A 21,174-nucleotide genomic window follows, 5' to 3' on the forward strand; every position below is an offset into this window, starting at 1 on the left:
AAACATCAATTATAGTATAAAAACACACTAGATCTCATATATCTATTCGAAGAGCTGAGATTATATAAATACACCATCATAGTGGATGAGTCAATGAGTGAATCGAATGATAGAATGGTGCATCCCGCCGACTTTTCCTTGATGGAAATCGCTAACTAGTTGCTCTTCGTAATCCTAACGCAAGAAGTTGGGAGAAGATGAATAAAAATATGATTTAATGGGATTTTGTTGGTATCATAAGTTATGAAGGAAGATGAATAAAAATTTTAATGAGAATTTTGGGTCGCACGAATGCATAGAAAGACGCGATCAAGTTATGATAAACGAAATAAGCATGTGGCGTATATGAATAAAAATCCAATTTATTGGGATCTTTTATTGCATGAGATATCGGAGAAGATGAATCAAAATCCAACTTAATTGGATTTTTTTTGCTATAAAAAGATACGATCCAATGATGATTGATAAAAGTGAAACGCGCGTGATATGTAACACGCCAAATTTTTTTTTTATGTATATTTGGATTATTATTGAAGTAAATGGAATTACCCATTTGTGTTAGGTTATTTGGTTAGTGTTGTGAATAGGGTGTCTAATTGTCTAAAGTCAAATAAATTAAAAATAAGTTGCTGATAATGATAAAGCCAAGTTTTGACCCAAGTGGAAATGAAGGTGATAGGGTTAAAACCTTTGGAAAAGAAGAAAACCCCTGACTCAAATATTCTTTCATATTCATTTCATACGCAACAACTCCATATATAACTAAACAAATTGCATTAAGCACCCCCCCCCCCCCCCCCCTAATATTATAAATAAACCTACTCCTCCTTTAACTTAATTGTCTAAATAACAATAATAATTATTACGTAACAAAAGGAAAGGATACGTTCATAGGGGTTAAGCCTCCATGCATAGGGGAGGTGTTGGCAAGAAAGTTTATTTTTGCAAGCTTGTATTTCTTAAACTAAAGTTAGGGTTATGAACATAGAAGAATAAGATTTTTGAGTTAATGATGTTAAAATAAATATTACATTTAACGGGGTAGAATGTAGAAATGATGGTTATTGGTTAACAACCTAAATGCATTTGCACATGACAAGGTTAGAAACAAAAACCGGTATTCGCATGGAAGCTAAACAACACGTAAAATATAGTATTAGTAAGCTACTAGTAACAGAAAAAAGTGGGAAAGTAAACGAGTATCGATGAAACATCAAAGAAGTACGGAGACAAGCCAAGCCAAACAATAAAGTGACATGCAAAGGCCACTTAATAAGCCCCCTAAGATAAATAATAAAAGCACACCAGAGTACCAGACTATCATCCATACACATCTCATAAGTACACTGGATTTGATTTCGGTTTGAAACTACAATCGTAAGAAAACCAATTCACCGTCATCTCTAAATACACGCGTGTTATTATAAAAACATCAAAAATGGATACTTTATTACAAAAATACACAAATCCAACTCCCTATCCAAGAGTCATCAGCCATTACTATATATTGTTCCATACATTCATCCAACAATGGTATTCTACAACATATATATGTATGAGTTCTTAATAACTTGAATACAACAACAACATTAACCAACCAAGCTACTTTATTTATCCCCAAAATTCCTAAATAAGCAATTTTGGGCCAAACAATTACCTCCTCTCAATATATCAATGTTCATAAATAGAATTTGTAGCAGCCAATAGAGCAGCTCCAATACCCGACCCGTCTTTCGAGTGCTCGATAACTACATGGCTCGATAACTCAGGCCCTAAGAGTTCAGCCACTGCATTTTTAAGGTATTTCTTGTATTGAGGGTAGTGTTCGTATAAACCGCCGTCCATAGCAACTACCATGCGTTTTCCAAAAACAACGCCTTTGGAATCCTCCTCCATCTTTTGGAGTATTCCAACTATTCCTGCTCCGGCCAAGCGCCCCCCACGCTTTGCGATTGTGTCACAAACCTCCACTACCATCTTTCTCGCGTCCAAATTTGAGTCCACCTGATATTGAGGTTAATATAATTAAATAAGAAGTATTAATAAGGTTATAAGGGTAAATCTAGTTATCATTGTTCTTGGAACCGGACTGGCTAGCAAGAGCGGAACTGCCTACATAACTGGCCCGGTTTATGGTGCTGACTGGTTGAATTGGAGTACTGGATTGGTGGTTGGACTGCATCTTTAGAAACTATTTTCCAAAATTCATTTACTACTTCAGGCTCTGTTATTGCTTATTTAAGGATTAATATTTTGTTAGCAAATCCACATGAAAATACAAAGTATTCTATATATTCTGTTTTAAATTATTTACATAGTTTTATAATATTTTAATTATTAATGACATCGTCCGGATTTTGTAACTGGTTAGACTGGTAAAATAACCAATAAGGCCGCCGGTTTGATGACCGGTCCGACTATGAAACTTTACTACCTTTTAAATTACCAACGACACTCATCAACAATTTTATCTTTTACTTTTCTTTTATATTTTATTCAAAGAATAAATTATTTTTGTGTTTTTATAAGTTTTAATATAATTAAAAAATGTTTTATGTAAATTTGAATGCATGTTATGATGTGTTTAATATTCAATATAAATAAAAATATTAAATACGACATAGATTCCAATAAATTGTAATCAAAATAAAGATAAAATAACCACATTGTAACGATATATTTTAATTTATACATCACATTATATATTAAAAGTTAAAAAGAAAAAAATAAAACAAAATGATCACATTCAGTAGTTGGTAATTTAAAGGGTGGACAGAAAAACAAGTTTCTTTTAACTTTTGGTGGTGACATGGATAAAAAGTTTGAACTTCTACAGTTCTATCGTCAAGTTATCTATCAGCCTAGCAGGTATTCAAAATGCAACCACAACACAATAAAAATATGAATCAGAGGCTGAAATGACAAATTTACCCCTGTTGCTTCATAGAGGATTGATCCAACTGCTTCAAGATCTTCAGAAGTATCCTGCTGCATAGAACTTATATTTGGGGTCCTATAATATAACATTTATGATTTGAGACCGTATTTCCAAGAAACAAATAAATTTATGATATTAGTTAGATATATTTCGTTTACCCAAGAGCGAACGGAGTTTGTAGCTTTTCAGGAACATATTTTCCAAATAATGAACCGGTTTCAGCCATCCTCACAAGCACTCGTCTCACAATCTCACCAAGATACATACCCGAGATCGTCTTTTCAAATAGCTGTTTCCATGATCAAGGATGTAGCAAGGACAACATAGTCATTTTGGCTTATACTTAAAAAATAAAAATTGACAGTGAATACAAAACATACCTGTTCTCCGGGGTTTATACTCTCTGCATCCATCTCTTTGTCATACTCGGTCAAAGGAAGCCCGTTTGAGAACGCTCCCCACTCAGTATTTATAATCTGAAAAAAAGAATCCAGCATGTAATAGATTAAAACGCGCATAACTGAAAAAAACTATATCTAGGGGCAAAACGGGTAGGTTTGACACCTGGATGCATTGAGTAGCATGTCAAACGGGTAATTGTGTATTAGATATAATGCATTTCTGTAATTTATACATTGGACCAACTATTTTGTTTAATTTTGATTTTCATAATTGTGAACCCATCACTAGAAAACTCACCAGGCCCACTAATACCCTACAAAATCTTGCGTTGGTCAGGTGGCCTTCAAGGGGTTAAAGGCAGAAACCAACGGCCACTGGACCAACTATAGATCTTACATAACTTGAATCGACCCATTCAAAATAGCAATATGAAGTTTAAATAAAATAATATACGAAGTACAAACCGTCTTCCCGGAACTAGATTTATGGCCTTGTAGTTTAGGAATAGCATCCACCGATTCCACATAGCAAGCATTGGTTCCAGTGCCAAGAATTACAGCAACCATGACATCATCATCCCAGTATCTTGCTCCGGCTAGTGTTGCAACCGTATCATTAACCTATATTAACAAACACACATATTTTAATAATACATTTGCTACTATTTGCATTTGAAAGATGATAGCAATCATCTAAATGATTGTACCAAAGCGGACACCCGCATATCGAGCCCTTGTCTTCTCATAGCTTCATTTAAACACGCCACAATATCCTTCCCTGGCTGCAGCACAAGTCACATTTTCATTATCCTTTTCATATGTATTTTTTTGAACGGATTTATACTCATGAATATTAATAAATACTAACCGTTCCTGACACTGAAAACCCCTTCGTCCACTTGATTAATATCCCAGAATCAATGGAGGTTTGCTTCACGGGAAAAGAAAAGGTAAACCCTGTCTCTCTACTTCTACCATTTGGCAACACGAATTTTCCACCCTCTTTTTTCACAAATCTTGCTAACGCGGAGGCGATAAAATCAAAAAGTTCCTACAAGTTCATTAAACAATGATTACATATTAACTTTAAAGGTATTTATATATGATAGAAACTTGCATACCTCAGAGGTACCAGACATTAAGTCTTGTGGTATAGAAACTTGCTCAAATTCGGTGGCGATCACACGGTCATCCCTTCCTCCTAATTGAGTTCTGAGAACTCTGAAATTCGTACCACCGAGGTCCAATGCATAAAACAACCCTTTTTCGTGCCTATATATAAACAATATTCTTTTTAATTTTATATTGAATCTATCTATCTACTTATACTATTGAAACAATACATCTTTCTATAAATAACATACATTCTCATAATTTCTTACTAATAAAATAACTCAAAATTAAATTAAATTACATTCAACTTCTAACATTTCTCCTTAATATAATAAATCAAAATTGAATTAAAATAATCAACCTTATCGATTCGATCGGTTCAGCATATACTTCACACAATTGTTTATATCTTATTATTTGTGTTATTAAACTGTTTTTATTAGTTGTAATTGTTTATATCGCGACAGATTTATGTAAAATAATCCATTAAATTGGTGATTATAATATAAATTTATAAGGTATGTTATTAAAATATTATTAAGTTCATTTTTTTTGTTGTATTTTTTTAACCACCAGTGTATCACACGGGTTATAACCTAGTGATACAAATATAGCTAAATACCAGTTAATTGCTTCCAAGAACAGAAACAGAGGTCAAGTTTGACTATATAGTATATAGAGTCAAATATAGCACTTTTATTATTCAAATTCTACATAGCTTTTGTTCGTTTCTTGCATATATAAACACGGTTTGTTAATATTTTCCAAAGAAGTAAACAAATTTTGCTAACTTTGAATTTCAAAATTAGTAACTTTGACTTTTAGAGTCAAACATGAACTGTTTATGGGTTTTAATATTTTAAAGTAGTAACTACTTTTTAACTGTAAGAATAAAGGATAATTATTAAATAAATGAATATATGTGTACACTAAATCATCTGAATAATGATCAAATCAAAGCAATATAATTTAATAACTTGTATAAAATATATATACTAATAATATAAGTCAAAAAAAGTCAACAATACTCAACAGATCATGTTCCAGAAACTAATACACGTGTACATTAAATCATCTGAAATGATCAAATACAAATACTAAACCAAAGTCAAAGAAAGTCAACAACAGTGGACAGATCTTACCCGGTTGGTAAAGAGTCCACATAGCTAAGGATCATCTTAAGCTCACCGCCGCCGTCAACGGCGAGTCCGGCGCGCATGTCGGCGGCCATAGCGCCGGCAATATTTCGGAGGAGTGGGAGAGGGGTGGCGCAGTCGTGCTGTAACTTGGTGAGAATAGGAAGTGCAGCTGCGGTGGAGACAGTGGATCGGAGGACCATGGTGACACGTGGGGTGCGGGTGGTGGGTGATCGGAAGGATCGGACGGGCGGCTGTGGGTTAACGGCGATGGACATTGTGGATTGACGGTGGTTCCGAAGTGGATGTGTGATCGGGTGGAAAGCGGAGACAGGTACATGTTTTGAAACAGGACTTCTGTTGGTTTCTTTTATGTTTTCTTTTTTCAGTGTGTACAAACTACATTGTACAGTTCTTAGTTTTTTTATTATTTTAATCAAGTGTTTTTTTATAGTAAGTTACTATGTTTTATTATTTTTTTAATAAAAATTTAACAAACTTACTAGTAGACCCAAAAGGCAAAAACTTTTAAAATGAAAAATGAATCGAGTGTGATAGGTAACTTAATTTGTAATTAGTTTATAACCAGCTCAAATATTAAAAAGTTTTCACTAAATGAACTAGAATTAAAACAACCTTAGCGTTCATTCAAGAATTAGTTCATTTTTTATGTCAAATTTGATTAAAAAGAAAGACTTGTCTAATGTTATGAGTAAAAGCTACTAAATGTACTCTTTTTCATATTTTTATTAAATATACTCTCTTTTTGAGCTTATCTAACTAATTACCATTTTCCCTTAGCATTATTTAAATACGTATTAGTCCCTTCAACATTTTTTTATCATTTAATATTCTTCACTTAATATATCAAAATTAAAACTATTAAATTGCTATTGTTAATTTATATTTATTATTAATATTGTAAATATTATTAATTTTTTAATATAGTATCAATATTAGTATTAGTTACACACAAAATATAATAATACATCAACACTGATAATAATAAATATTATTATATTCAAGAACCATAAACACACACAAAAGAGATAGAGATAGAGAGAGAATAAATAAAAATCGAACTTTATATTTTGATTTAGTTTTAAATGGTGACCATAAGATGAAAAATATGTTAGAATGAGTAATATGTCAGATAAATTGTTAAAGGAATTAAAAGTATAGGGAAGGTGGTATGGCAAGTAAGGAAAGATGTACGTTTAGCCTAACCCGTTACAAAATGATAAAATTATCCTTGTGTATATATTTTTTCTATCTGTGTTTAATTTTAATCCGTATACAGGTGATTCAGTTTACTAGATTTTCGAAACATCGTTATCATTTTACAACTCTAATTGTGAGATAAGCTTTTAAATCAGAGGGATTTTTGATTTTATAACCTTTTGACAAGTATTTTGTTACAATCAATATAAATAAAATCAAACATATACTTAGGTGATACTTATATCGACGCTAATCATGATATCAGTTGCATGAGCATTTCATGTGTCTTATACATCAGGCATTGTAACAACTGGTTATTGTAACGATGGTATCATCGTGTCACGTTGTTTTTAGATGGCCAATATGTTAAAGATTAATAGAATTTTATCATTTTACCACTATAGTAAGGTAAGAACTTTGTTGAGTATAACACACCAACTTGCAACAAGCAAAGAACAAACACAAACTATATAAATCATTTGCCTTCACTTTGGCCTTAGATGTACTTTTTGTTGCTTTGTCCTTCAACAAGCATGTACCAACGAACGAATACAAACTACATAATCAATTTTAGTATATCAATATATTTAAATGCTAGACACAACTAAAAATATAAAAATAATTGTATATATATAAATTAGTGCATGAGTTTACATTGAAACTAAAATAAGGTGAAAATACGTTGCAACCATTAAATCAATTACACTTACAATACATTACTAACTGTAATTACATAGTTAAATTTGATAGCCAATAATCAAAATAGAAATGGGCTTTGAATTTGGGTTGGGAAATTTAATGGAGACAGGCTGTGAGGAACAAAAGGGGGACGGACAAAACCATGTCGGTTAGAGATCCCCACAACCTATCAAATGTGGTTTGTTGTTTATGATGAAATCTAAAACCAAATCTTCTGACGCATATTCTCCATTATCCGATTACACCAACTTATTAAGTTGCTGTTATTATTATTATTATTATTATTATTATTATTTGTCAAATTTATTTAATTACACAATCTTATTCCTTTTCAAATGAGCTTAGTATGTTTGTACAATATGCAACCTAATTTGTATCCCCTATATTTCATTTTTATTTCCTTAAACTTTACTAAACCTTTTTTTCCTCACCTTTGAACTATTATTAACAATACAATATAACCCTTAAGCCCCTTATGGTTTAGTTTGTTTTGCTGGTAAACCAAAAGAATTTTGGTATTTTGTTTGTTTCAACATCTTGCTGAATTTATCATGCTGTTGTTATAAGTAACGGTAGTTCGTTCTGATGATAAAAAAAGGAAGACAATAGTATATTAGTATTTAGTAACTAAAAGATAGGTCTATAACTATAACTAAGGAGATGCAGTTGATATGTCCCCTCAAATGATAACTACTATTTAACATGTGATGGGTTCACTTTACTTCTTTCTTCGTAAGTTCATGAACAATTGCATATAGTTATCTTACTTTGATATTATTATTGGTTTGGTCAAAAATTACTGAAATAATTAAGTGATCAAACTTAAAATACGAGGTTATGTGTCATTCACAAAAACGACAAATAATTGCAGTAACGTAAATGGTTGACACAAGATATAGCAAAGGAAAACCCTTGATAATGGTGAGCATCTCTGGCAAAAAGACCTTAGAAAAAGAAAATTATCCATCTGCCTTATATTTATTAATGATAAAAATGATTATAGATCGAGTGTTGGTTGCAGTGGCGTCTAACTTAAAGTGGTGATAGTGTTATGAGTGCAAAAGTGTTGTGTTTCTAAGTCATGCATCAGTCTCATTATATAGTGAAGGAAAATAATTGATATCCCGAAAATCTAGCCTAGTTACTAGGTCTTCAACTTGGGCGGCACTCATATAGCCGTTATAGACCTATTCCTTTTATCTTCATGAGTTAATCAACTAGAGCTCAAACTTCCAAGCGTGACTGAGTCTACTAGCCGTTTGGTTATCAATCTGCTAGTGTCTGCAAGCATAATAATTAGTATACACAAATCAGGATTTCATTCAAGATCCTAAGTAAAAAATTGACCCACAATGATTATATAGTTATTAGGAGCGTTAGAAGTCTAAAAAGGGCCGTAACGATGCTAAATCGGGCATTGAATGAAATTATTTATTAGTAGTGTCACACCCCGGCCTAGAAGTGTGACTATCAATTGGTATCTATTTTGAAAATATATCAGAGTTACGGGTTAAATTTAGCGAAAGATCCTTTAAGTTATTATAATATTATTTTACATTGAAATTTACTTGGGAATTAAATACCCGAGTATTCGTTTTACAAAATATTGTTTATTATATTACAAGGATTTTATGATTAAAACTTGAGCCATCTTGTAATGCGAGTTTCTATCACCATGATGACTTTAATTCTTGCTATCACTACTGAATTTAGTTATCTGCAATGTAGGAATAAACTACGTCAGTTATATGCTGGTGAAACGTTTGACTCTAAAAGCATTTAAACTACAATCATAATACAAATATAGTTTTCTTGACAAGCTTAGCGAAAATATTTCTATTCCCGGTATCTGTACCACTGCCCTACACACAAAAGTTTCTCCAACCCAAGTAGCCCTTACTGGAGAACTAGTTATGTTTGTTAACCCACAGTCACGTCACGTAGCCTTTGAATGTTTAGGCTAAATAGTTATGTTTGGATCCATACACATGTGTAATCGGTTTGAGTTGCTTTTATTCTCTATTTTGTATTATAACGTTTTAGAGATCACGTAATCTCACATAAATGTTTGACTGAATCTTTAAGGCAAACAACTCGTTTATCTTATAAAGTATAAATATGTTTTGACTGTTTGTAAAGGTTTAGCGTATTCACCTGTACCGTCGGTGTTTGTTTGTAACCTTCTTGATATGAATGAGAATGATGCTAACCTATAAATAAATAGGTTTGTATAAATACCTTGATGATGCCTCTTGATTAGACTGCAGACCTTAAGTTTGGTTTTAACGTTGATAAGTGTTAGGATTAAACGCACGCACACACGAAACTGAACACGACACGAAAGCAGTAAACGACACGAGGATTTAACGTGGTTCGGTCTAAACTGACCTACGTCCACGGGTGGCAACTAGGTATATCTTTATTGAGTGACCAAATATTACAAGTACATAATGTTGTTTATATAGAGACTGAACTAGGGTTAGTAAATTATTATGCAAGAAATCTAAACCGGGCGGGGCTTGGGCCCGACCTCCCACACCCGTCTCCTCTTTAAACTTCATATAATAAACCGGGCCAACAAGGCCTACGAACCCAACAATCTCCCACTCGGAGGCCTTGAATACTCTCGTCTGCACTCCTGATTGTACTTCTGTAATCTGAACATTAAACTTCTTTTAGTTGCCACCGCCTTCTCATCAATTAACCTGAAGGCCCGTTGAAGCTCCCCGGAGCTCCAACACGTCAGTCACGGCTGAAACTGCCCCTGACCCATTCTCTGTCCCTACCGGCTCCCACTGTAACGAACTACCGGATCCTGAGATAACCTGAGAACAAACACTCTCCATATTCAGCAAGTAATTCATTGGAGAGACTTTTACAGCTGGAATACTGGTTTTCTTAATCCACTGTCGACCTGGAACTGTAACTGAAACACGACCTGTGCTCCCACTGTCACGATGTCCCCCAACTGATTTAACCTTCCTAGCTCGTTCATCCTGAATCTTCACTTTGGCTCTGGGTTTGTTACTTGCAAAACGAACCTTCTTATGCCCACGAGATTCTGTGAACCGGATTTTGTCTTTCACCAAAACTGGATCCACTCCTTTCGATGACATATCGACCATATACAACGAACCCATTTTCTTGCCACGAGCAACAACGAGATTCCCTTTGACTACTTTCCACTGCCCATTCCCGAACTTAACATCGTGCCCTTGGTCATCCAACTGCCCAACTGAAATCAAACGTTTCTTCAAACTTGGAATAACCCTCACGTCTTTCAAAGTCCAAGAAGTACCGGCTGAAGTTATCAAATCAACGTCTCCCATACCCGTAACCTCTAAAATATCATCATTCGCTAGTCGAACCTTTCCAAAATCCCAAAATTTAAGATTCTTCATCGTTTCACTACAGTGAGTGGCATGAAACGATGCACCAGAATCCATCACCCAAGCATCAACGCTACTCTCAGCACTACAAACCCAAGCCTCATCACTACTGACCCCGTCATCTGTGTCGTCTTCTGTAACGTTCACCTCTTTCTTACCATTCGGACACTGATTCCTGAAGTGTCCTTTCTCTTTACAACCCCAACATTCAATATCCTTACGAGTCTTAGACTGACTCCTCTTCCTGCTCCCACTGCCTCGCTGTTTTCCCCTACCTCTACCTTCTGTGACTAGCATATTGCCTAATGATTCACCTGAACTTCTGCGTCTTGAATCTTCTCCCAGAATCAGATCTCGAATCCCATCGAAAGTAATATTTGTAGACGAACTACAAACTGCAGTAACTGTTTGCGACCAACTGTCGGGCAAAGAGGATAATAACAAGAGGCCTTGAACTTCATCATCAAACTTAATGTCAACTGACACTAAGCGGGACAAGATCGAATTAAGATTATTGATATGAGTTGTAACTGACCCACCCTCTTTCATTCGAGTTGTCACTAGCTCTATGATAAGATAGACCTTATTCGCTGCCGAAGGCTTCTCATACATGTTGGATAGTGCGTCCATCATACCACGGGCTGTGGTTTCTTTCATGACGTTAAACGCCACATCTTCCGACAACGACAATGTAATACAAGCCCTAGCTTTCTTGTCTAACTTCTTCCAATCTGCTTCTGACAACTTTTCTGGTTTTTCATCCTCGAACACTACATCCAAGTCTTTCTGACAAAGTAGTGCCTCAATCTGCATCTTCCACCAACCGAACTTCTGTCCGTCAAACTTCTGTATCGAAAACTTTCCGTCTTCTGCCATGGCAATGACTAAAACGAAAAACTGGATAAAACAGAGACAGACACAGCAACACGAGCCTGAACTTAACGATTGTTCTACTGAACTCTGTTAAAAAATCAACCTATTTATACGCAGCGGAATATCGAACTGAAAATCAGAAACAGAAACTTTAAACTGAAACGATAAACCTGACAAACGCGGTTGGCACTGGTTATAAGTTTCTTTAAATTTCTTCTGACTTGAAACTGTTCTTCAACGAAAATAGGATCTTGATTCGCTGTTATTGACTCGTACTTTGCAAAGTAGGATCTCGACTCGCAAAACTTCTGCCTTCTTTTCAACCTTCCGGTCGATCGCTGGATACGTCGGCTAGCTGCCAACACCGAAAACCTAGATCGACAACCTGAATCTGACCTGTGGCAACTGGTGGCAGCGAAACCCTAGCAGCAGTTAGCGGTAACGCGGCGGAACCCTAGCCCCGATCACTGGTGCGGCGGCGACACGCGGAACTGGTTCACCGTGTTCTTCGTGTGATCCGAACCTAAGCTCTAGATACCATTTGTTAGGATTAAACGCACGCACACACGAAACTGAACACGACACGAAAGCAGTAAACGACACGAGGATTTAACGTGGTTCGGTCTAAACTGACCTACGTCCACGGGTGGCAACTAGGTATATCTTTATTAAGTGACCAAATATTACAAGTACATAATGTTGTTTATATAGAGACTGAACTAGGGTTAGTAAATTATTATGCAAGAAATCTAAACTGGGCCGGGCTTGGGCCCGACCTCCCACACCCGTCTCCTCTTTTGACTTCATATAATAAACCGGGCCAACAAGGCCTATGAACCCAACAATAAGGTTTTGAATCACTTGTGAAATTATACTTGTATTTATGTGACGTTCGATATAACATGCTTTGCCTTAATAGGTTCTAACACGTTTGTGAGTTTCTCCAGTTAAGTAAACGGGTCCCGCGGTTGATTGAGATTCGTACGAATTACTTTCCTTTGGCAAGAAACCCACTATTAGTGATATCTCCCTTCCAGTTTCTACATGCCCGTCAAAATATAATTTTATTACTTCTTCAAGAAGTAACGTTTATTTAAAATCTTTATGAATGCTTTAATAATATTTTCAAGGTTAAAGGCCATAGCCTTGACCGAGTCTAAGCTATTCATAATATAATTGAAATAACTTAAACGTAGATCCTACCTTAACGGACACTCGGGAATTATAATAATAAGAAAAGAGTGACAACTTGATTGGCAAGGTTTCAGTACTAGCACACTTAGATGATTAACAGAGCGTCGAGACTTCGATACTTGCACTAACTCCAAGAATAGGGTGCAGCACATCGCAACGATCGGGCACGCTTTTCTAGGCTATGTGTGTGTTTTTAGAGGTGTGTTTTGGGATGAAAATGGCTTAAGCCCGCCACTCCCCTTTTATAGCAAAAATCTGGCTCCCGTCGTGATACGCGATGGAGCGTAGCCCATAGCCTTCGCGTATCGCGACGCCGCAATTAATCTGGGCCTGCAACGTGTTGACACATGTACCTGGTTACTTAACAAGGTCATCGCGTAACGCGATGAACCAGTGTGTTTGGCCATCACGTAGCGCGCCGCCGCCCAAGTATTGATTTGTGTGAACTTCCATGGCGTAACACGATGGATCTATGATTATTTCGTCGCGCAGCGCAATGGGTCAGAAAGTTCAGAATTTTCATTTTATGCCCTAAACTTTTGAAAATTGACATTTTTGACTAAATCTTAAGTTGGAAATTTTCGAGGTGTTACAAGTAGTTTTACAAATTTCATCCTTGATACTAAAAGAGTCTTGATGTGGTAGATGTTGTTCCCCCCCCCCCTTTTTTTTGAACGGCTAGCGATTCCTTCAAATAAGTTACTGGCTAAATTCACCACATCGGTATACTCGTCTTTCGATCCTGAAAAAACCCTTACCCAAGGCCAACATCCGTGAACACTTGCCCGAATTCACAAACATTTATTGTGTGAGCTTGTGAATTTCGGACTAAAATGAACATCTTTGGACCTCTCTACATTGTATTTCAAGTATGCACACCACCTGCTCGATAAAACGTCTAAATGAGAATTGCATGATATAAATTGCTAAACAAATTGCAACAATAGTTGTGCTATCTAAAGTAGATCACATTTCACAATCTTTTCTTCAAAAAAGTTGAAATTAATTGCAAAAATGATGGTGAAGAAGTCAAGAATGTTGATAATTTGGGCAGAAATGGCATATTGAACTTCTGCACATAAGCTTTATAAATCCGTTGGTGCAAAACACTTGATATGAATTGGAGGGAGACATTGAGATAATCAGTCAATAGACAATAAATTTACTACACAATCAGCATAATATGAATAATTGAGGGCGAGCACTCACAAATATTATAATTTTATTCTTTCAACCCACAACCAAAACCTAAGAGGGGCCAATAGAGTACCAAAAATTTATAAAGCTTCAGTCATAACTTGGGTTGGGTTTCAGTTTCTTTTGAATCATAACTCGGTTTGGTTTACAATACTAAAAAAATGTTTTTATTTTAAACAAAACACTGTTTTTTATAAATTTTTATCAGAATGTCTAGTGTTTGAACGATTAATTTGTCAACATATGAACAACAAAGCAAACATACCACGAGTTTAATATTCAAACAATTGACTTACCCACACCCAAAGATCAAATTTGGTCAACTGTCGACAATCAATCTACCAAAACATTGCAAAAGGATTTGAAGCCAATGGTCCAGAGATTAAATATTCGCCCTGACAATTAAATTTTTTGTTTATGTAAAAAATTGAACCAAAATAATGAACTTGGATCTAAAGCTTTTGACAAAGGTTTTTGCTAACCACTTGTTAGTGAAACGTTTGACTGAAAATTATGAAATTGGGTTATAAGTCCAATAACAAGCACTCAAACACAAGTTTGGTGATGTTTAATTCCATTCGATGTGATTCAGTGCAATTCTGTTTATTTTATTTCGAGCTCGAGACAAACTTGCCCTGACTTGACTCGTGAAGAACCCTAGTGTGAGGTTAACAACGTTTAATCCGAGTGTTGGTTGTAAAATAAAACGATGATCTAAAATAATGTAATACACGAAGGAATTGAGGTTCAAATGTCATAAAATAAGTGAAGGTTAAATAATATTTTATTAAAATTCTAAGTTTAAAGAGCCAAATATTAGATTAAAGCCTCCCCTTTGGCGTCTCTCCTCTTGTAAACCCTAAAATCAATTCAAAATGTCAGCCCGCATACCAGTTGAAATCCAAGTGGAAATCATGAAGCGGCTTCCGGTGAAATCGTTGATTCAGTTCCGATCGGTCTCCAAAACATGGAAGTCTCTCATCAACAGCTCTGATTTTATTATTAAGCAGTACCGCAGCCACCACACACAGGTACAACATTTACTTGTAAAGTATGTAGATCTACTTGAAAGGTTTAGTGGCCGAGTTGATTTCAAGGATAAATATGTTTCGGTTTGGTGGGTTTGTATAGTGGTAGTTCTCGCAATGGCTGTAGAGCGGATGTGGTTGTTATTTGGAATATTTCAATTAGAAAAGCGGTTGCTGTTGTTGTGCCTAATGTAGTAGAAGGGATATATGGAACTACTCTAGGTTTTGGGGTTTGTCGTGAGACGAATGACCCTAAGATTGTCAAGATTACACATGTTACTCAACGCAGGAGAATCGACGCGGAGAGTGTAACTTGCATCCCTCACCAGGTTGAGGTTTTTACATTAAGCACAAGGGCTTGGAGAAGTTCAAATAGCAATCTCCCTCGTAAATCAATTTGGTTTAATGACTATAATAAGGTATAGATGGGGTTTTTTATTGGCTTGCTAGTTGAAGAGGTATGTACCCGCCTCAACACCGAGCAAGGCGGGTCAACCCACAAGATAAAGACATTATGAAGGCACAAAGCCAAAACCTATGCGCATGGCGCATACAAAACATGCTCAGGCATCATATGCCCAGGCACACATATGCTCGCGCATCACATATGCGCGCGGCGCATCAGCGCGCGGCGCATATCACATGCTCGTTCATATCACATCTGCCCAGGCACACATATGCTCGCGCATCACATATGCGCGCGGCGCATCAGCGCGCGGCGCATATCACATGCTCGTGCATATCACATCTGCGCATGAAATATCTGCGCGTGAGAATAAAGAGAAGACCTCGCGCATCCTCAGGATTGGCGCATATCACAAATGCACATAATCGACCTCGTCCTCATCCAAATCAGGATTAGGGCAACCTTGATTGTGCACGTCAGACAACCTTCCAGAAGGCATCTTTTTAAGGAGTAAGAATATGCTGATATTGACAGCTGCCAAATGAAAGGTCGACAACTCAGCATGACACATGTGTTACCACGTGATTACAACCAACGAGAAAGCGCCAGGTGTCCTAGAGGACACGTGGCGCAGTGCGATTGGAGGAGGCCAACGAGGTTGAGCCCAACCAGTGGAAACCCTAGCACTATAAATACAGCATCAACTTCACTTTGATGGACACATTCATACTCAATCATTGACAGTTACAGGCAGTGATATCACATTCAATCATATTGAATTACATTCACTCACAGTCAGTTACATACAAACACACAGTCACACAATCATAGGGTATTCAGCTATTAAGCAATACTCTTGAGATCCCCTTACTCACACATTATCATCTTCTCCACCATATACTTATTCTCACGCCGGAGGGTTACCCCAAAGAGGACCCCTATGTCCCTTTCTGAGGGGTAAGTTAATGGCGTTGTTCATTTTGTAGGTGGAAGAACACGGATCCAGAAGAGCCATCGGTGAAATAGTACAATCAAAACCCGAGGAAAGTAGATCTGCTACCAGTGAGGAGATCCACGTTTCTTCATTGGCGCCATCCGTGGGACTACATCGGCAATCAGATCTCATCAGATCTACATAAAAAAAAATGAATCACCATGGTTTCTGGCGTTCGTAACGTTGATCAAGCTCTGGAGGATATTGAACGTGAGGGTGTTAACGACGGACAGCAGGTTCTGAGGGTTCCGCGTGATTCTACGCGTACCACCAGCAACCGTCCCTTCGTCACAACCCCTCACGGCCAGACTGAAACTCCTCCAGACGATCTCACGTTACAAAATATGGCCGGCGCGAAACTCAAAAGGACCAATGGGTCCAGAAGAAGAAACAAATGATCCGAATGAATGGCTCATAAACGAGCAGCGGCGTCTGATGGAAAAGTACAATGAAATGGTCAAACAGAAGAAGCTAGCCGACCAAACACAAAGGCAAGCGTTTGATAAGCAGACTACAAAAAGGCCGCGCGCGCCGGAAGAAGGACATTCTGTTCACACTGCACACACTGAGTTCAGTGATGAAGAAGTGCATAGCATGAGGAAGACGCGGGATACTCATGCAGGAGGCTCACAGCTCCGCGCGCCTGTGAACATGGCGCCTGGAGCCAGAGCCGATCTGGATCTGCACATGCCGTACAGCCCACCAGTCAGAGGGCAAGTGGACGTAACCACACCCTACAGACCAGCCATCTTGGTGAAGCACTCAAAGTTCACTGCGCGCATCGCGCAGGCTCCCATCCAGCACAAGACCAAGATGCCAAGTGGTTTGGGTAAATATGACGGCACGACAGATCCAGACGATTTCTTGCAAGGTTTTTACAACACGGGAAACCTAGAGAGCTGGACGATGCCAACATGGTGTCATATGTTTGCTCGCTGCCTAACGGGCGCGGCGCGGGTATGGTTCGAGAGCTTGCCGACTGGGCAAATTGATGGGTTCGAGGAACTATTAGAAAAGTTCCAAGCCCACTTCGTACAGCAGCGCAGGCACACGCGCGATCCTGATGACATCATGCACTGCGTACGCAGGAATGATGAAACGATTGAAGATTACATCACTCGGTTCAATCAGGAGTCTCTGGCAATCGGAGGTATAACCGAGCAACTCCTGCGCGTGGCCTTTATACAAGGCGCGCGCAGTGATCAATTACGTCGAGCTCTCGTAAGCAAAGATGGCATGCCCACCACGTGGGCCAAGTTAATGGAGGCATCGCGAGTTTTCGCGAGAAATGAAAAACAGATTGCCCAAGATAGGGCAAGAGAAAGAGCGCATCAGGCTGAATCACCGCGCAGCAAAGAGAAGAGGGCCAAACAGAACTCTGTATGGTCCAGGTTGCAGCCAACAAGTTTTTCTTCCGCAGAAAAGCAAGCGCAACCAAGCTCACCCCAGCCCCAAAAAGATGTTCGTAATCGCGGGGAGGGTGACAAGAGGGAGGGCGGCAGAGATCCTAGCAGACCTCTGCCAAGAATATGGACTCCCCTCACTAAAACACCTTCACAGGTGTTAAGTACTGAGAATGTTCAATTCAAGCCCCCCAAGCAACTACACTACAAGGGACCGCAAAACAGTGGCAAATATTGTGAATTTCACAGGTCCCCGGGCCACAACACCGACGCATGCCATCATTTAAAGGATGCGATCGAGAAGGATGTAAAATCAGGCAGGCTGGCTCACTTGGTGAAAAACCAAAGAATAGAAGATGAGCAACCGGAAGGAGCCTCTGCCAGCAAGAAATACAAAAGAATCTGTGTGGCTGAGGGGGGACGACAAGGGCAGACGTCAAAAAAGAGAAGCGCGCAAATCCACGGAGATTGGCGCGAGCAGCAAGTCATCTTCCCAAGAATCAGGGGAGGCCCTTCAATAAGCAGTCCTCTCGTCATCACCACACACATTGCTCATTACGAAGTGTCAAAGGTCCTGGTGGACACTGGAAGCGAATCTGACATTATGTATGAGCAATGTTTCAGAAAGTTAGACCCGGCAGACCAAGCGCGGCTCGAAATTGTGAACGCACCAATCTGTGGTGTTTCAAATGAAATCATCCATCCCCTAGGCCAGATTCAGTTTGAACTAACTATGGGGGATGATGAGCACAAGCGAGCCGAAGTTGTCAACTTCTTGGTCTTGCCCACCACGTCATGCCACAATATGATCCTGGGTAGGGGAACGATTGCCCAATTTAATGCTGTACCGTGGCCAGCGCACGGCGCATTGGGGTTCCCTACACCAACAGGCGTAACATTTGTTTACCGCGATCATTTGTGCGCAGTGACAAGTACGCCGCGGGAAGGGAGAATGAAACTTCCAATGGCGGACAATGCGCCAGAGAAGTGGATTTTAAACCCAAAATTCCCAGAGCAAACGGTCACAATTGGCGCTACCATTTCAGACGAAACGAGATTGAGAATGAAAAGGTTGCTCACAAAATACACGTCGGTTTTCGCGTGGCAACACTCCGATATGACGGGGGTCCCGCGAGACTTGGCGCAACATTCTCTTAACACGTTCAAGTCGGTGGAGCCAATTGCTCAGAAAAAGAGAATCATGGGGGATGAAAAGGCGAAGGCCATGAATGAGCAAGTGGAGGACCTGTTGCGCGCAAACATCATCCGCCCGATCCGATACCAGACGTGGGTAGCCAATCCTGTGATGGTAAAGAAAAGCAACGGGTCATGGAGGATGTGTATTGACTTCAAGGACCTCAACAAAGCATGTCCGAAAGACTGTTACCCCCTCCCAAACATCGACGCAAAGGTGGACTCCGTGGCGCCATTCAAGCTCAAATGTTTCCTGGATGCCTACAAAGGCTATCACCAGATTCAAATGGCACCACAGGACGAAGACAAGACTGCCTTCAGAACCGACAAGGGTGTTTTTTGTTACACGAAAATGCCCTTTGGTTTAAAGAATGCGGGCGCCACCTATCAGAGACTTATGGATTCGGTTTTCAGTGAACAAATCGGAAGAAATCTAGAAGTCTACGTTGATGATTTGGTGATCAAGAGCAGGGAGGAGAGACAAATGCTCAAAGACATCGAGGAAACTCTTCAGCGCCTAACGGAAGTTAACATGAAGCTCAACCCGAGCAAATGTACTTTCGGCGCGGAAGAGGGGAAATTTCTTGGTGTAATGGTCACTAAGGATGGTTTCAAGGTGAACCCTGAAAAGGTGGAAGCCATCCTTGACATGCCTTCACCATCCACCATGAAAGAGGTTCAGAAGCTGAATGGTAGATTGGTGTCAATCAACAGGTTCCTAGCGAACCACGCCAGCAAATCTACTCCATTCGTTAACACTTTGAGGAACTGCTTGAAGAAGAGCCAATTCAAGTGGACGCCTGAGGCTGAGCAAGCTTTCAGTGAGATAAAAGAATGTCTCATAAAGCTGCCCGCGCTAACAGCTCCACTTCCTGGCGAAACCCTTACATTGTACCTGTCAGCTGGAGACCGCGCCATCGGCGCAGTATTATTGGTGGATCGCAAGGGGATCCAAACGCCAATATACTATGTGAGTCGGGTGCTGACAGACCCTGAGACGCGCTATTCCGTCATGGAAAAGTTAGTTTTGTCACTAACACACGCGTCGCGCAAGCTCCATAGATACTTCAATGGTCATCCTATTGAAGTTCTGACTGGTTACAACATCCAGCAAGTCTTGCGACGCCCCGCGCTCTCCGAAAGGCTGACAAAGTGGGCGCTGGAATTAGGTGAACACACGATCACCTATAAGCCCCGTCCAGCAATAAAGGGTCAAGTTTTAGCGGATTTCATCACGGAAATCCCAGAGGGAAATATTGAAGAAGCTCAGCGCGAGGTAGACCCTCCGCGAGCAAATGATGAAGAAGATGTTTGGAGGCTATTCACTGATGGAGCCTCCAACAGCGAAGGGTCCGGCGCAGGCCTCAAACTGGTGGACCCTGATAATCATGAATATACTTATGCTATTAGATTGGACTTCAAGAGTACCAACAATGAGGCTGAGTATGAAGCCCTGCTGGCTGGTCTGCGCATTGCGCGCAAGTTTGGAGTTAAAAGGCTAGAGGCCCATGTTGATTCTTACTTGGTAGCTGCTCAAGTCAACGGCCTTTATGACGCCAAGGAGAACACAATGCCTCTATATCTAGAGCAGGCAAAAAAGCTCGTTGAGCAGTTTGACTTCTTCAGAATCATACACATCTCGCGCAGCGAAAATAAGTCTGCTGACGCGTTGAGTAAGATGGCTTCAACTAATTTTGATCACTTTGGCAAAGATGTCAGGGTGGAAGTGATGAGAAACCCGTCAGTGCAAACGCAATCTGTCCTTGTAATTCATACAACCCCTTCATCCTGGATAACTCCAATAATGGAATTCCTGAAGGAGGGGAAGTTACCGGACGATCGCGCACAGGCGAGAAAGATAAGACACAAGGCGCAGAACTATGAACTACTTGATGGTACATTATATCGACGCTCTTTCCTTGGACCGCTCATGAAATGCCTGGATGCTGAAGAAGCAAGCTATGTGATTAGGGAGATTCACGAAGGAA

The 21,174-nt window shown here is 39.0% G+C and overlaps 1 protein-coding gene across 1 annotated transcript; it reads right to left on the reverse strand.

The window, feature by feature from the left end:
- Nucleotides 1-1,401: 1,401 nt before the first annotated feature.
- Nucleotides 1,402-5,917, reverse strand: LOC143621828 (hexokinase-2, chloroplastic-like). The gene is made up of 9 exons (XM_077093135.1): nt 5,595-5,917; nt 4,461-4,611; nt 4,208-4,390; nt 4,047-4,121; nt 3,805-3,960; nt 3,319-3,414; nt 3,097-3,227; nt 2,932-3,013; nt 1,402-2,004 (listed from the first exon to the last, which is right to left on the reverse strand). Exons 1-9 carry the CDS (start codon nt 5,864-5,866, stop codon nt 1,672-1,674), a joined length of 1,479 nt encoding a protein of 492 aa, XP_076949250.1. The 5' UTR covers nt 5,867-5,917; the 3' UTR covers nt 1,402-1,671.
- Nucleotides 5,918-21,174: the final 15,257 nt, after the last annotated feature.

Source organism: Bidens hawaiensis, unplaced genomic scaffold (assembly GCF_021521415.1).
Source record: "Bidens hawaiensis isolate Kalapana, Puna unplaced genomic scaffold, B.hawaiensis_p1.1 tig00002977_1, whole genome shotgun sequence".
NCBI classification, from domain to species: Eukaryota; Viridiplantae; Streptophyta; class Magnoliopsida; order Asterales; family Asteraceae; genus Bidens; species Bidens hawaiensis.

What these genes read in the sequence shown, in the direction of transcription:
- LOC143621828 (XM_077093135.1), bottom strand. Translation starts at nt 5,866, where the DNA reads ATGTCCATCGCCGTTAACCCACAGCCGCCCGTCCGATCCTTCCGATCA. An exon ending in GGTTTTCAGTGTCAGGAACG is followed by an intron (nt 4,122 to 4,207) that starts GTTAGTATTTAT and finishes CTTGTGCTGCAG; the next exon opens with CCAGGGAAGGATATTGTGGC. An exon ending in CAAACTCCGTTCGCTCTTGG is followed by an intron (nt 3,014 to 3,096) that starts GTAAACGAAATA and finishes GTTATATTATAG; the next exon opens with GACCCCAAATATAAGTTCTA.